Below are 14966 nucleotides of genomic sequence, written 5' to 3'. Positions count from 1 at the left end.
TTAAAAACACCCCGGGTAAAATATACACCATCCCTATGTCAGCCTAAATGTCCGCTATAAAACACACTTCAAAATTTTCTATCATCATTTACGCCTCTTTTTGCTTCAAGCATATACATAACATGCAAAAGTTACTGTTCATACCAGTTAGACAAGTTTCTATTATCTACAACATTTTGTTTCACCCGACTCAGTAGTTGCTAAGCAGAAACAAAGCACCATGTGTTCCACCTTTACCCTACAAAATAAATCCATAACATGTTTGTGTCTGTAATCATGTTTTGCATTCATTCATTACAGTCCACACCATTCCTGCAAGTTAGGAGCTGTAAATTTAAAAGCTACATAAAGTCCAGACCTTCGGCCTGGCCTATATTTAAATCATGTGTGTTTGTAAGCGTGCATGCAATTAACCTGCTATGTTCTCATCTTCCCTCAACATGTATCACCTGGACACTCTCACCAGTGAAGCTTAAGACCCTTTTGGACGGAACATGAACTCTAAACAAGCACAGTTATGCATTGTGTCTTAACTCAACCTGCAAATAGAGACATCACTGTTATCACAAACATATTCAATACTATTAAAATTATACTGTACAACCTGTTATTAATGCAGTCATCATAAGGCACATTATATAGTAGCAATAAAAATCTCTAAATCCCCAATCCCAACAGATCCTGTTTTTAAATCTTCCCTGACTTTCCCTTCAAGTTCTGCTTTCTTAGTACAGTAATTAGGTCCTCCTAATCCCATTAAATCTGCCATATTGATTTCTTCTATTCAGCCAGCACTTTGGCAACAGTGTTAAGGAAAAACTCCCTTTTAACAGGAAGAAACCTCCAGCAGAACCATGCTCAGGTACGGGCAGCCATCTGCTGCGACCGCTCGGCGTCAGCTAACAGACACTTCTTTTAACAGAGAGACTTAATATTTAATAATCCACATTTCACTATTTTATTCTTTCGTTCATATTTGGATTCTGTATTATTCTTTATTTGTTATTATTTATATTCAGATTGTTTTTTGCTAGTCTTGGTTTGTTGTTGTCTGTTTGGGAGCTGACATAGTCTCTATGGATAAGCGTCTTTTGGTGGAGTAGCATCAGGAGAGAAGCTCCAGAGAGGCATCTTCCATGTTAAACACTAAAATATAACAAAAGAGATCTCCTCAACGTGTGGTATATTTTAATATTTCCTTATTATTTTGTCATAAAATAAATCAACCAAATAACTTAAGCTGTGTGACAGCACCTTGCGTTTACGCCGGGCTGTGAGCTGCCCTGAAGCTACACCCCCTTTTACCCCATTTAATTTCTCAATCTTACTTTAAAGTATTCCTGACCTTCTCCTTCTCTCATCTGATCATCTCAAGTACGTCCTGTACCAAATTTGCTTCCTCTTTTCAAGTCCCACATTTAATTACAAGCTAACACATTTGCCCTATATGGCTATTCCGACATGTTTCCTGTCAACTTAACAGAGTTATTCTCAAAACTCAGAGCTGAAGTTCCCCTTTCCTAAGTCTGTATGTTCTACAAGAGAGCAAGTCGGTAAACAAGTTTATCATCACAAAGGTTATTAGGTAAAGGTCACGTAGACATTTGCTCATTAACCCTAAAAGAGCACATTTCATGTAGCTAATCGCATATATTAAGACCCCCCTTTTTGTGACACATCTCATGTGTTACAAACTCAAAATCCTTCACTCAGGTTAGGGAATTAAAAGAAAAGGTTAATCATATCATATTAGGTATAGATGCTCCGGGCCTTCAAACCTGTGTTTAAGGAATGAAATCAAATTAATCATCATGTCAAAATCCCTTCTTGGCTCCATCCACAGCCTGCATCCTTGAAACGTCCTATAAACAAAAACCTGTGTGTTAACCAGAACATCACCTTTTATACTCACTTTCTCCACTTATGATCCAACCTGTGTTATAAAACAAAACTTAAAACATAACAATTATCAGTCATGTGTCCAACCTTAGTCCAGTCTTTTGTCAGTGTCCAGTCGGTCCAACCTATGGTCTGCCCGATCCGTCCATTCACCCACACATTCACTCACACGCATTAACATCGGGTATTGGTAGACTTCCGCACGAATAATCAGATTTTCCACTTTCAGCAAACTCAGTGTATTTATATAATCATTTATTTTCTTTTTACTCGTTTCTAGGAGAATAGTTCTTTATACTTTTGGACTGGATTGTCTCGCTGCAATCCTCTGAGACAGGGACCCACAATCTGACCCATTGTAATTCGGAAAAGGTCACCTTACTTTTTGTTTTCCTGAGACTATTGTCGACGCCGTTATTCATTGTTGTCTTTTGCAGGCCTGCTTAGAACAAAAATGAGAAAAAAGAGAGCTGAGTATTAGCTCATCAAAGTACAAAACAAAATCACCTGACAGGTTTTTCTTTATAAGTGCACTGTTACAAAACCCCTTAAACATGTCCATGTTTATTAAAACTCCCTCTTTAAAAAATAAAACAACAACCTCAAAAATCTTCAACAATCTTAAATTTCACCCATAGAACACACCCAAAACTTAAAAGCTTCACCGTTTTGTACACAATATCCCCCTTTAAGCACTTTACCAAACTCACATTCAACCTAACATATAAGCACGTTCTCACAATATGTCAACACTAATTTATAAACCTCTTGATCAAATTTTCACCTCTGAACTGTCTACTCCTCCTTGAAGGCCTCAATCACACACACACAGCAAGCTCCTCTGTCATCACTCACATTAGCTCTCCAACTAATTTTCATACTCAGTCACAAGATAAATACATGTTTAAACCTTATCACATTATTCAATTATTTTCATTTTCTTTCTATACTAATCACTTGTTTTTTATCAATCAGTGCAACAGCGCTCCTAAGTCACCCTTCTTAAACTACTTTAATCACTTCTCTTTTGTTTTTGTTTTTTCCATAACTCACTCCCTTGTCATACAGCTTCGTTTGAGTTATTCCACAACTCTATTTTATCCAAGTGTGTTTTAAGTTTATTTTCTTCAACATTCACACTAGTTTAACACTCATGAAATTAGCAAGCTCATTTAATTACATATGTTTGTGTTCTTAGGCAGGTTTTAATCACTATCTATGCATTACTCTTCATGAGCTTATCTCTGTAGGGTTAGTGCATTTTCTGTTTGTATGTGTGATTTTTATAAATGTTTATTCGTGATCTTTGTGATCTCGTAAATGTTTCTTTTGCAGTGTTTCAGACTCCTTTTGACAGGGTGTGTTTTCTCTCTCTGGCTCATCACTGGTCATTGTTAGTGGCATTTCCCCTTCGCCTGTACCCAGCAGCTTTACCCATTGAAGTCCCGTCTCCTCCAGTGACTCCAAGGTCACTCCGGGACTTAGGTTCAAGCAATCGTGACTGCGCCTTGCCTTAGGTCGTCCCAGGGTTTCGAGGTGGGATCTTACCCGTCATGGGCTGTCCAGCCTTCCATGCTCGCCTGATACGGGGGCCAACTGGGCAAGGGTGTTATCAGGTCTGGGGGACACACTGGTTCTGGAAATTAAAGGAGTGTAAACTGCTTTCTTTATTTCATGTGTGTATTAAACTTTCCAACAATAATTTCACATGTAACAGTTTGTGTACGTGCGTTTTCACTTCATTAATGTAATTGTTAGTTTATGTATTTATTTCTCTCGGTCTGTCTCTTTTCTAAAACCTGTAATTAATATAATTTTATTACTTTATTACTTTTCTTAAAACATGCATTCGCTTAATCTTCTTAGAATTTAAGGTCTGTCTATTTCTCTGGGTGCTCCCCTCACATCATCAATCACTCACACACCTTCTTCTCACACACACAGCAGCACAGTATTTCCTGTTTCTCTTTCCTGTTTCTACAAATTAATCAAACCCTTGTTTTTTCATATTTACAGTTTACAAACCCTCTTTAGTTTTACTAAGTCTTGGTCTAAAAACAATACACCCTTATTTCATGCACACCCTTTTAAATATTCCAAGTTTTTTGCATTTGTCAGTTTTTGTGACATCATTCACCCAATACTCTCATAATCGTCTCATACACACTGCCTTTTCTCTCAACCTCCCACTTTTCACTCATTCTACTATAAACCTCCCTAGTGTTATTATTACTTATTTACTATTTGGTACAAATCACACAGAGTCACTCAAATCAACTACTGACAGCATTCACACAGTTAAAATCACTCAAAATACGCTTTCCTAATGGTATTTTACAGGCATTGTTTTCAAACTCAGAAAGAGCAAATCAAATAATAACAATTTAAACCTCTAATCCTTCTCACAGCACACGCATAACTGGAAAAATAAAACACCACAGCCTTTATTTCTGAAAAGAGGTTACTACTGAAAGTAATATGTTAGTCTTAAGTATATACAATGCACTCCATATATATATATATATAACTCAAAACTCAGTCAATTACTATACATCCACTACAGCACTCAAAACTTTATTTATAACCCTCTAATAAACATAAATGGCGTCTTAAACACACGCATTCAACAATGTTTGCAGCAGTGCTTGTGAAACCAACTGTGGTTTAAGCAGTTCACAGCTTCTTAATTTGCATTTTATTGCTTTCTAGGACATTCTAGTCTCTAATTCCTCTGTTTTCATGTTACAGCGTCTGTCACCAGCTCACTAGCTGTATTCAGACCTCCCGTTTGACACACACAACCACACACTCCCCCTAAAAACCCACAAAAAACTATCCCTAAAAACACACACAAGAACCCTTAAAAAACTTCATTCATTTATTTATTATTATTTTAAACCCTTAAGATGTTGTGCTGTGTTTCCTCTGTGCCAGCTGCAACCTATATTAACATAAAGCCAAACTGTAAACAAGTCTGTCAAATCTAACTATTTATATATTATCTGACTAACCGAAAAACCACTTACAATCTTCTAAAGTCCTCCTTAACCCAACAAACATCAAACGACTTACACCTATATGTATCACTCAAAGTCAACCACAGTACCTGATAAACACCAAATGTAACTGTGTATATTATCTCAAACTGAAACAAAACCCATCTAAAAATCCTAAAACATCTTAGTTTGATTAAATTATCGCAAATTCAATTTCAGTTCTCAGAACCCAAATAACGGTCCTAAGTATCAACAGTTTATGTATCCTATCTCAAAACCCCGCAAAAGTCATACAGTCATGGCAAGAAATAAAACTTTACTTACAATATTGTCATAAACAAAACCAGCGTCTTAAATACAGCCATCAGCAATGTCTAGCAGTCTCTATAAACTTCCTCATCCTCTATGCACCTCTCAGCTTCCTTATTTGCATTTTCACAGACACACTCTCAAAATAACCAGCCTGCTGCAGTACCCGTGGCAGACAGAGCCTATATACAAACATAGAAATTATAACAACCAATTATAACACCGAGACGTCTTATAAAATATACAAATATGTACAAGGCCTCAAAGCGAACAACCTACCGAATTTAGAAAAATTTAACTTTAACGGTCCAACCGATGAACTCCCTGAGTTTTTTGTAATCAATTAAAACCAGTCTCGGCCCCGGGCCGTGGTCAAATAACTAATAATCTAAGATAATTTAAAAGCGGCAACCAACTATACTTCCCCGAAGTTATAATTGTAACGTCACACGCCCGAAACCCGGTTTCTATCGACCAAAAAAGTGCAAAATACCGTCCCGGACGGCAAAGTGGTCCAACCACTAGTTATTCAGGAGTGCCCCAGGCTCCACAGTGACCAACTGACTATCCCTCAAAAGAGGACAAGATCTAAGCGTCCTTGACCTTGGCAAGCGTTACCTCTGAGCAATGCACTTCTTAGAACTCCCAGAGTTCCGTTCTACAGAAATTTAATTACTTTTGAAGACACCCTATGAAACCACCAAACCTACTATACTGATGTCCAAGCCCAGCTTTATAATCAATTAAGACTGTATTACCATATACAGATTTCAAATGACCTATATCCTAAATTCAGTAGTCCAACTACTGTAACTTTTCCTGTTTCCGTTACTTTTACCTATTCCTATTTAGTAGTCCAACTACTTAAATCCTTGTAGCAGTCCAACTGCTTTTCCTTTAATCAGTACTGTCACTTAACCTTACATTATCATTACTTCAACTTCAATTCTCATGAGATTTTCACCAAAATCAAAACAGACCTTTACCAGTAATTTTCAGTGAGTAGACTTTCAATTTTGTAATCGTCAATCTGGCACAGTTTGGAAATAATTCAACAGGTAGTGCCTTACCTTTAGATAAGCCGGCTTATGTCAACTCACTTCGACCACTGACTCGCGTCTGCCTGTTTGAGCACCTTGGACCCTCTCAGTCTCAATCTCCAACTTTCTCCCTCTCTCAACCCTCGGCCAATGCACCAAATGTTACGGGTTCGAAATTGAGGACGAGAGTAAAACAATGATGGTCCAGAAGAGGTCGGTCAAACAATTGATTTTAATGAATGCACGCAGCGTGGAGAGGTGCAAACTGCAAAACATCAGTTGTACATCTCTGCCCAAAATACACTCTAGATTGCTTTTATCCCATCAGGGTATTGTAACGCCCCCTCTTGCGTTTACAGTCACATAATTTGCATGTACAGAACATTCATGTATTTTAAGAGATAACTGCAGACACAGAAGTTCCCCATCCATCCAAATATGGTGAAGATCTCAGGCCTTTGAGGTCCCCATGGACTGGACATCCTTTCGTCACCTGTAACTAAGCAAACTCAAATACCACAAGAAGCTGAATACATTCAGGCCTTTGCTCAGCTACTATTTTACTGTAACAATATACTCAGGCTATGAGTTATGATATATATATATTAACTCAATCATTTTAAAGTAGTTATAACTGCACCTGTAATAAACATGTTAATATTAGATTATGATAACCCCTATAATATAACTTATAACATAATGCCAGCAGCTTCAATAAACACTTTGATGAAATGATAATTAATGTAATGTTAAGGATGATGGTTATATACAGTTCAGCAGTAAACTAATTTCTTTAAATATTACACATGGCATCTTTTTCAGTTAGACTTTAGAGTTTAGGTGTTCTGTTTAGGTCCTGAGTGACCCCAGTATTGTTTCTGCACATCCACCAACCGATTTCTGAACATTGACTTTTCTCGATGATGTGTGCCATCCTCAGGTTGCAAAGGTAATTCTGTTAAAACATTTTCAATTTTGTTCTTTTGCAAGTCCTTCCAAGAAGCTTCAATGTCACAATTATTGTAAAAATCAAATGTTCCTAAACCCCCATGCTACAGAATTAATTAGATTAATGAGATGATAACCAGGTTACATCATTTACAGCCCAAGTAGTTTTGACACGCAGCCAAACCTTCTTTCATTATTCTTTAATTTTTCTCCATCTTAGACAACTTCATATCCAAGCCCTTTTTCTCCTGGGTAATCAGTGGTTTTATGAAAAACAATGGCTTTCCAGCAATCCTATTGCTCCGTGGCTTTATGAAGTGACCTGATTATAAAAACAGATTGACGAACAGGATTGTCAGAGGACCTTTGAAAACCTTTAATCTTATCGCAGTTGTCAGAGTTGCCTGAGTGTTTCATGCATTCATTATAAATGCTTTATATAGACAGTATCTGAGGTGTGTGTGTGTGTGCTGCATGTTTCAGTAGAGGCTATTAATTTATGTAGTTTCTGCCTTTTTCAAATGATTAGAGTCCTGTGTTGCAGCTGGATTCCTTCATTAACCAAATGATGCCTAATGTGCGGGCTCACTGTGTGCGTTTTCATCTGCATGTTGCTTTTTATGTTTTCAAAGCTTATAGAGGAAAGAGAAATGAGGATTGGGTGAAAATATAAGTTGCTATGATAGTATGAATTCTTCTTTAACACAAAATTTAATTAAAAAATTGTATGTATAATGCGGTTCACTTCAATGTCTCATAGCTTCTTCTTAATATATGTGTGTGCTGACTATGTCACAAAAACCACTGTAAATGAAGTCAGTATATCTAGTTACCCAACTCAACGTCAGCATTTTTAAGAATGGCGAAAACAGAGTGAGAAATGTGTTTTAATGCCAGCATTTATTGCCCGGTTTAATTTCAGTTAAATTGAGCTGCCATGAGAAGTGTGATTTGTGATATTATAAATGGATCAACAGGAACATTATAGTGCATTTAATGGTAAGATGAAAATTTAAGGAAAAACAACAAAATAGCCAAATAAAATGAAACTAGTTATGTTTTGAATGTTCGAATAGCTAACTGTTTGATATTATGCTATTTAAACTACAGTATGGCATTTTTAAGAAAGATTATTGTGCGTGTAGTCATGCTGCTGAACTGATGGCCTCACATCACTGTGCTTGACTCTAGAATACTTTTACATAGAGGAATATATGGTCGATTCAGTGTGCCCAGGTCCTGTGGCTGCAAAAAACACAGTGCTTGACAGTTGAAATGAGGTGTTTGTGTTAATATGCTGTGTTTGTTTTTCACCGTAGATGGCGCTATGGTCAGTTTCCACTTTGGTGTCGTCTGTTTAAAGGACATTGTTCCAGAAGTCTTGTAGTTTGTTCAGAAACTTTGAAACCTGAAGCTGTGCTGCCATATAGAAAGTAGAGGCTTTCTCCTAGTTATCCTTCCAAGCAACCTATACTTGTTCATTCTTTTCCTATTTGTCATGCCATGAATTTTGACATTTAACACAGTAACTGAGGCTAATAGTGTGTGTGATGTAGCTCTTGGTTTTTTGCAGTTTCTCTGAGTACTGCATGGTCTGACCCTGGGATGAATTTGCTGGGCTGTCCACACATAGGTTTGTGTTAAATGGACTGGTTCTTATACAGCGCTTTTTTACCCTACCTGAACACAACTTTATACAACTTGGCTCATTCACCCGTTCATACAGTTTTCTACGTAAGTACTTTCTATCTTACATTCACACATATTTCTACGTTGACAGATGCATCAGAGAGCAGTTTGGGGTCAGTATCTTGTCCAAGGTGTGCAGACTGGAAAAACCACTGACCTTCCAATTAGTAAATGACACGCTCTACCTGCTAAACCACAGCCACACCAGAGACACCTGAGACACCTAAAACACCTGAAGGCTCCAGACCAGCAAACTACCAAAACCTCTGCTTTATACAGTGGCTTGCAAAAGTATTCGGCCCCCTTGAACTTTTCCACATTTTGTCACATTACAGCCACAAACATGAATCAATTTTATTGGAATTCCACGTGAAAGATCAATACAAAGTGGTGTACACGTGAGAAGTGGAACGAAAATCATACATGATTCCAAACATTTTTTACAAATAAATAACTGAAAAGTGGGGTGTGCGTAATTATTCAGCCCCCTGAGTCAATACTTTATAGAACCACCTTTTGCTGCAATTCCAGCTGCCAGTCTTTTAGGGTATGTCTCTACAAGCGTTGCACATCTAGAGACTGAAATCCTTGCCCATTCTTCTTTGTAAAACAGCTCCAGCTCAGTCAGATTAGATGGACAGCGTTTGTGAACAGCAGTTTTCAGATCTTGCCACAGATTCTCGATTGGATTTAGATCTGGACTTTGACTGGGCCATTCTAACACATGGATATGTTTTGTTTTAAACCATTCCATTGTTGCCCTGGCTTTATGTTTAGGGTCGTTGTCCTGCTGGAAGGTGAACCTCCGCCCCAGTCTCAAGTCTTTTGCAGACTCCAAGAGGTTTTCTTCCAAGATTGCCCTGTATTTGGCTCCATCCATCTTCCCATCAACTCTGACCAGCTTCCCTGTCCCTGCTGAAGAGAAGCACCCCCAGAGCATGATGCTGCCACCACCATATTTGACAGTGGGGATGGTGTGTTCAGAGTGATGTGCAGTGTTAGTTTTCCGCCACACATAGCATTTTGCATTTTGGCCAAAAAGTTCCATTTTGGTCTCATCTGACCAGAGCACCTTCTTCCACATGTTTGCTGTGTCCCCCACATGGCTTGTGGCAAACTGCAAACGGGACTTCTTATGGTTTTCTGTTAACAATGGCTTTCTTCTTGCCACTCTTCCATAAAGGCCAACTTTGTGCAGTGCATGACTAATAGTTGTCCTATGGACAGATTCCCCCACCTGAGCTGTAGATCTCTGCAGCTCATCCAGAGTCACCATGGGCCTCTTGGCTGCATTTCTGATCACTGCTCTCCTTGTTCGGCCTGTGAGTTTAGGTGGACGGCCTTGTCTTGGTAGGTTTACAGTTGTGCCATACTCCTTCCATTTCTGAATGATCACTTGAACAGTGCTCCGTGGGATGTTCAAGGCTTGGGAAATCTTTTTGTAGCCCAAGCCTGCTTTAAATTTCTCAATAACTTTATCCCTGACCTGTCTGGTGTGTTCTTTGGACTTCATGGTGTTGTTGCTCCCAATATTCTCTTAGACAACCTCTGAGGCCGTCACAGAGCAGCTGTGGAGCTGTTTTGCAAAGAAGACTGGGCAAGGATTTCAGTCTCTAGATGTGCAACGGTTGTAGAGACATACCCTAAAAGACTGGCAGCTGTAATTGCAGCAAAAGGTGGTTCTACAAAGTATTGACTCAGGGGGCTGAATAATTACGCACACCCCACTTTTCAGTTATTTATTTGTAAAAAATGTTTGGAATCATGTATGATTTTCGTTCCACTTCTCACGTGTACACCACTTTGTATTGGTCTTTCACGTGGAATTCCAATAAAATTGATTCATGTTTGTGGCTGTAATGTGACAAAATGTGGAAAAGTTCAAGGGGGCCGAATACTTTTGCAAGCCACTGTAGATGAGCTCACACTTGCTAACAATAAATCAATCAAGTACATTAATAGCAACTGGCTGCTACTTATCCTCTTAATTCCTATTGAAGCAGGAAGGGTGTATTTATTTGATCCTCATGTTGCATTTCCTGTGTCACTGGCCTGGTCTTTTCCCCATGTTTTGTCTCTCTGCATTGTCCCTATCTAAGAAATTCAAAAATAACTTTTGAAGATGTTGAAGAACATTAATACTCTCCTCAGTCCTTTTCATATTTAAATATTCTTCCCTGATCCAAAGAAAGGACTAAAGTAGCAGTTATGACAAACTCAAGCCGCTTTTAAAGTGTTTCTCAGAGGTATCAAACGCACATGGGCATGCATGGGGGAAGTTGTGAAGTTAGTTAGTCATTAGAGCCAGTGGTGAGGTGAAAATTTGTCTCCCCATAGCTAAAGATACCTGTTGCTCTTGCTTTTACCTTTTCAGGTCATCTTGTGATACAGTGAGGTTCGATCACTCACAAATTTTGATTTATAGAGATTATATGTTTCAGTTTTTCACATTTGACTACTGTGAATTAACCAGTTGCTGTGGAGTAGAATAAACCTTAAAACAAAGCAAAATTAGCAGACTAAAAGAGTATAAAGTGTCACAAATTCATGGAATAAATTGAATGGCTTTGTGTGAAATAGGAACAAAATGTGAATAATAGAATAAATCTGGGTACAAAGCAACTGGAAACACCTGAAAATGATAAAACAGTCATTTTAATGTTTAAAACGTCTGCAACAGTACACACAGTTTTCTGCATTTTATTGCTATAATATTAGAGGGTCTTTGTGTCTGTTTGTGACATAACATCCAGCTTATGGTGATTTGTAGCTGATTGAAAGATCAAAAACATATGTGTGTGACTACTTTTTGTTGAACTACGTTTTGTTGTCAGCTGATAACTGAGATTTGGTTTCCTCCCCAGGTATTACGGTCCTGCTCTCTCTGACTGTCTTTATGCTGCTAGTTGCAGAGATTATGCCCGCCACATCAGACTCTGTGCCTTTAATAGGTAAGCCAGGCCAAAGTTAAAAGCGATTCCTATGGGTGTCAACTACTATCAGAGAGAAGCAAAGGGTGAAATTTTCTGTAGTCATTTTTCATCAGGGAGTTCCTTATATCACAGTGTAGCCAAATTCAAGCAGCTACCCAGTATTTAGATTTCGTTTTGGTTTAGGGATCTGAGTCAGTCTGTTTGAATCCGTGGAATGAAAGCACTTCTTGAGGCACATAAGTGAGCAGTAATGCTCAAGGGATGAAGACATATTTGCTGTCCTTAATGATCGGCCCGGCCTTTCTTCTTGTATGCAAAACCTTGATGTTATCATCTAGTTTTCTCATTGTTTTTTTACTACACAGTACTTCTTTCTGATCCATTCTGATTGCCGCCTGCATTTCTTTTTTATGCAGCTGAATATTTTGCCACTACAATGGTCATTGTTGGTCTCTCAGTAATTGCTACAGTTCTGGTCCTGCAATATCATCACCACGACCCTGATGGAGGCAAGATGCCAAAATGGGTGAGTGTTTTCTCAAACAATAATAACTTTTTCGTGAATTTTACTGGCATTATTATTTATGTAGTTTCACTATAGACACACGCAAAAATATGAAATACATTAAAAACAAACTGTTGACAAACCTAAATAAAATTCACATTTTTAAGTAATAAATTGAAAAAACAAATGCTGGATATAGCAAATATGACACTGATTAAACATATATATGCGAATTCATAAGGGTTAAAACTATATCAAATATAATATATATAACAAATATAACATAAGTGTATGTAATGTATATATGTATGCATCAATTATTTTGAAAGATATTTCAGAAAAGCTGGGAAAGAGGAACAGAACAATCTCTAACAGTTCAAAACTAAGGTTACTAAGAAACAGATTAGTAACATAATTGGATACAAATTCACAGTAATCATCTATAAAGGCCGTGCTAGTGCTGAACAATATATAAAGGCCACATATGCTGCCATCCAGATGACATTTTTCAGCAATCTACAATAACCTGCTTGCACTCAGGATTTGTCACATGGTGAAGATATTGCATTATCTGCACTATGAAATGAAAAATGTGAAAAATAAAGCCCAGAGAAGTTCAGCTGGAATCCTATATGAAGCAAGAATAGGAAAACATTTAGCTCTCAAAACTGCACTAATGGGCTCCTCAGTTCTCAAGCGCTTCAAAGAACAGGTGATGCAACACGGTGGTAAACAGTGAATCCACATTTTAAAACTTGTTGCTTGTATGGGCAGAGTTTTCAAAAGAAACCACAAGTTTTCATTTTTAACATTTGATAAGTTATCTTTGTACTATTGTTAAAATAAATATAGAGTTTAGATTATTTCCAAATCGTTGCATCATCCTGTTTTATTTACATTTCATTCAGTTTCCCAATTTATTTGGAGTAACTTGTATTAACCTAATGAAAAGTTATGGAGCCAAAGAATGCAACAACACAAAGTGGAGTGAACATCTGCATGTTTTATATACTCATTGGACAGTTCATTAGATATGTCCATTTTGAAGATGAAAAGGGGGTCCAACCCAGTACTAGCAATGTGTGCCTAATAAAGTGGCCAGTGAGTGTGTACTCAGTCCACTTTTTACTGTGATTTGTCAATTTGGGAAAAGTTAATATGACAAGTTGAGCATCTCTGTAAATATTAATGTGTCTAACCCATACAAATGAGACTGATATTCTGCGCTCATTCTTATTTCTTCAATGGCAGATTTAAAGTGAATTACAGCCTTAATCCACTCTTTCATTCACCGTTTTATCTCAAAGACCCGTGTGATCCTCCTGCATTGGTGTGCCTGGTTCCTGCGTATGAGGCGTCCGGGTGAGGAGCGAGTGCGTTCAGCCTGTCACAACAAGACTCGACGGAGCAGCCTGACCAGCATAGACCTCAACATGAGCACCTCAGCCTCCCAATGTACCAACGGCAACATGCTCTATGTCGGCGTGCGTGGCCTGGAGAGCATTCACTGCTCCACTGCTGCCACCTCGTCTGACTCCGGGGTCCTCTGCGGACGCCTGGTTGGACGGGCGGGCGAGGACGAGATGCTCCTCCCAGCAGGTCAGGTCACCCCAGTTGGAAGCATAGAATTAGAGATGGCCAAGATCCTGGATGAAGTGCGCTACATCGCGAAAAGGTTCCGCGACCAAGACGAGGGTGAGTCCGTGTGCAACGAGTGGAAATTCGCCGCCTCCGTTATCGACAGGCTTTGTCTCATGGCTTTCTCACTCTTCACTATCCTCTGCACTATTGGTATCCTCATGTCAGCACCCAACTTTGTAGAGGCAATTTCCAAAGACTTTTTCACTTAGTTGTTGCCAGGAAATAAATGATTCATCAAATATAAAAGCCTACACCAATCACTGTTCTCGCAAAGTAACCATTTTCAAACACACGGGGTAGTCATTTGGATACACTTACCCATACTTAATCCAAAGTTAAATGTAGAATCTATGTGATACATAAACAGCTGAATATATGCATCACATTACATTATTGAAAACTAGCTTTTCTCTTTTCTATCACACAGCCTGGCTTCACACCCTGATCCTCTTGTACTGTATGATTCTCTAAACTGCATAGCATTGCTTCAGCGATACAATTTGCTAACCTGGCAAGAATGCTGTTATTAGTTATGCTGTGTTACCTGTGTATTACTGTGCATTATAATGCTTCTGTAATGTGTAATGTGGTCCATATACATAACGGCTACTGTACCTTCTATTCAAATGTATTTCATGTAGCACATTTCTATATCATACATTACATTGTATTACGATCATAAGTAGAACCAAAGGCCTTGATTTAAATGTCTTCTTACTTGGTTTTACTTACTGTTTATATTTGTATGATTTGATCACTAAGAATTTCTCATAGTTCAAAATGTTGTATGTTTCATTTTTTTATCAGTTAATTTCAATGGGTTGATTCTTGTCCACTTTGAAGATTCATAAATAAATTCATTCAATTCAAAAACAATCCCATCACACACATGACAGATGCTCACATGGGACAACAGGAATAATGTCCTTTTTTACACTTTTTCAGTGTTTTTTAAAAACCATACACGTAAAGCATATGTGGAGCTGTTTATGAGTTTAACCTTCTG

General features: G+C 38.1%; 1 protein-coding gene across 1 annotated transcript in view; it reads left to right on the top strand.

Annotated features, from left to right (window-relative positions):
• The window catches only part of LOC134634264 (neuronal acetylcholine receptor subunit alpha-7-like), a 31212-nt gene extending 16639 nt beyond the window's left edge, over positions 1-14573 (top strand). The window contains exons 8-10 of the mRNA XM_063483414.1: positions 11746-11832; positions 12231-12340; positions 13627-14573. Of these exons, the coding sequence (XP_063339484.1) occupies positions 11746-11832; positions 12231-12340; positions 13627-14169 (740 nt within the window). The 3' untranslated portion in view covers positions 14170-14573. The remainder of the gene's footprint in view (positions 1-11745; positions 11833-12230; positions 12341-13626) is intronic.
• Positions 14574-14966: the final 393 nt, after the last annotated feature.

This window comes from Pelmatolapia mariae, linkage group LG1 (assembly GCF_036321145.2).
Source record: "Pelmatolapia mariae isolate MD_Pm_ZW linkage group LG1, Pm_UMD_F_2, whole genome shotgun sequence".
In the NCBI taxonomy this organism is placed as follows: Eukaryota; Metazoa; Chordata; class Actinopteri; order Cichliformes; family Cichlidae; genus Pelmatolapia; species Pelmatolapia mariae.
Note: the sequence above shows the minus strand (reverse complement) of the source record. Positions and strands in the feature narration are given on the sequence as shown.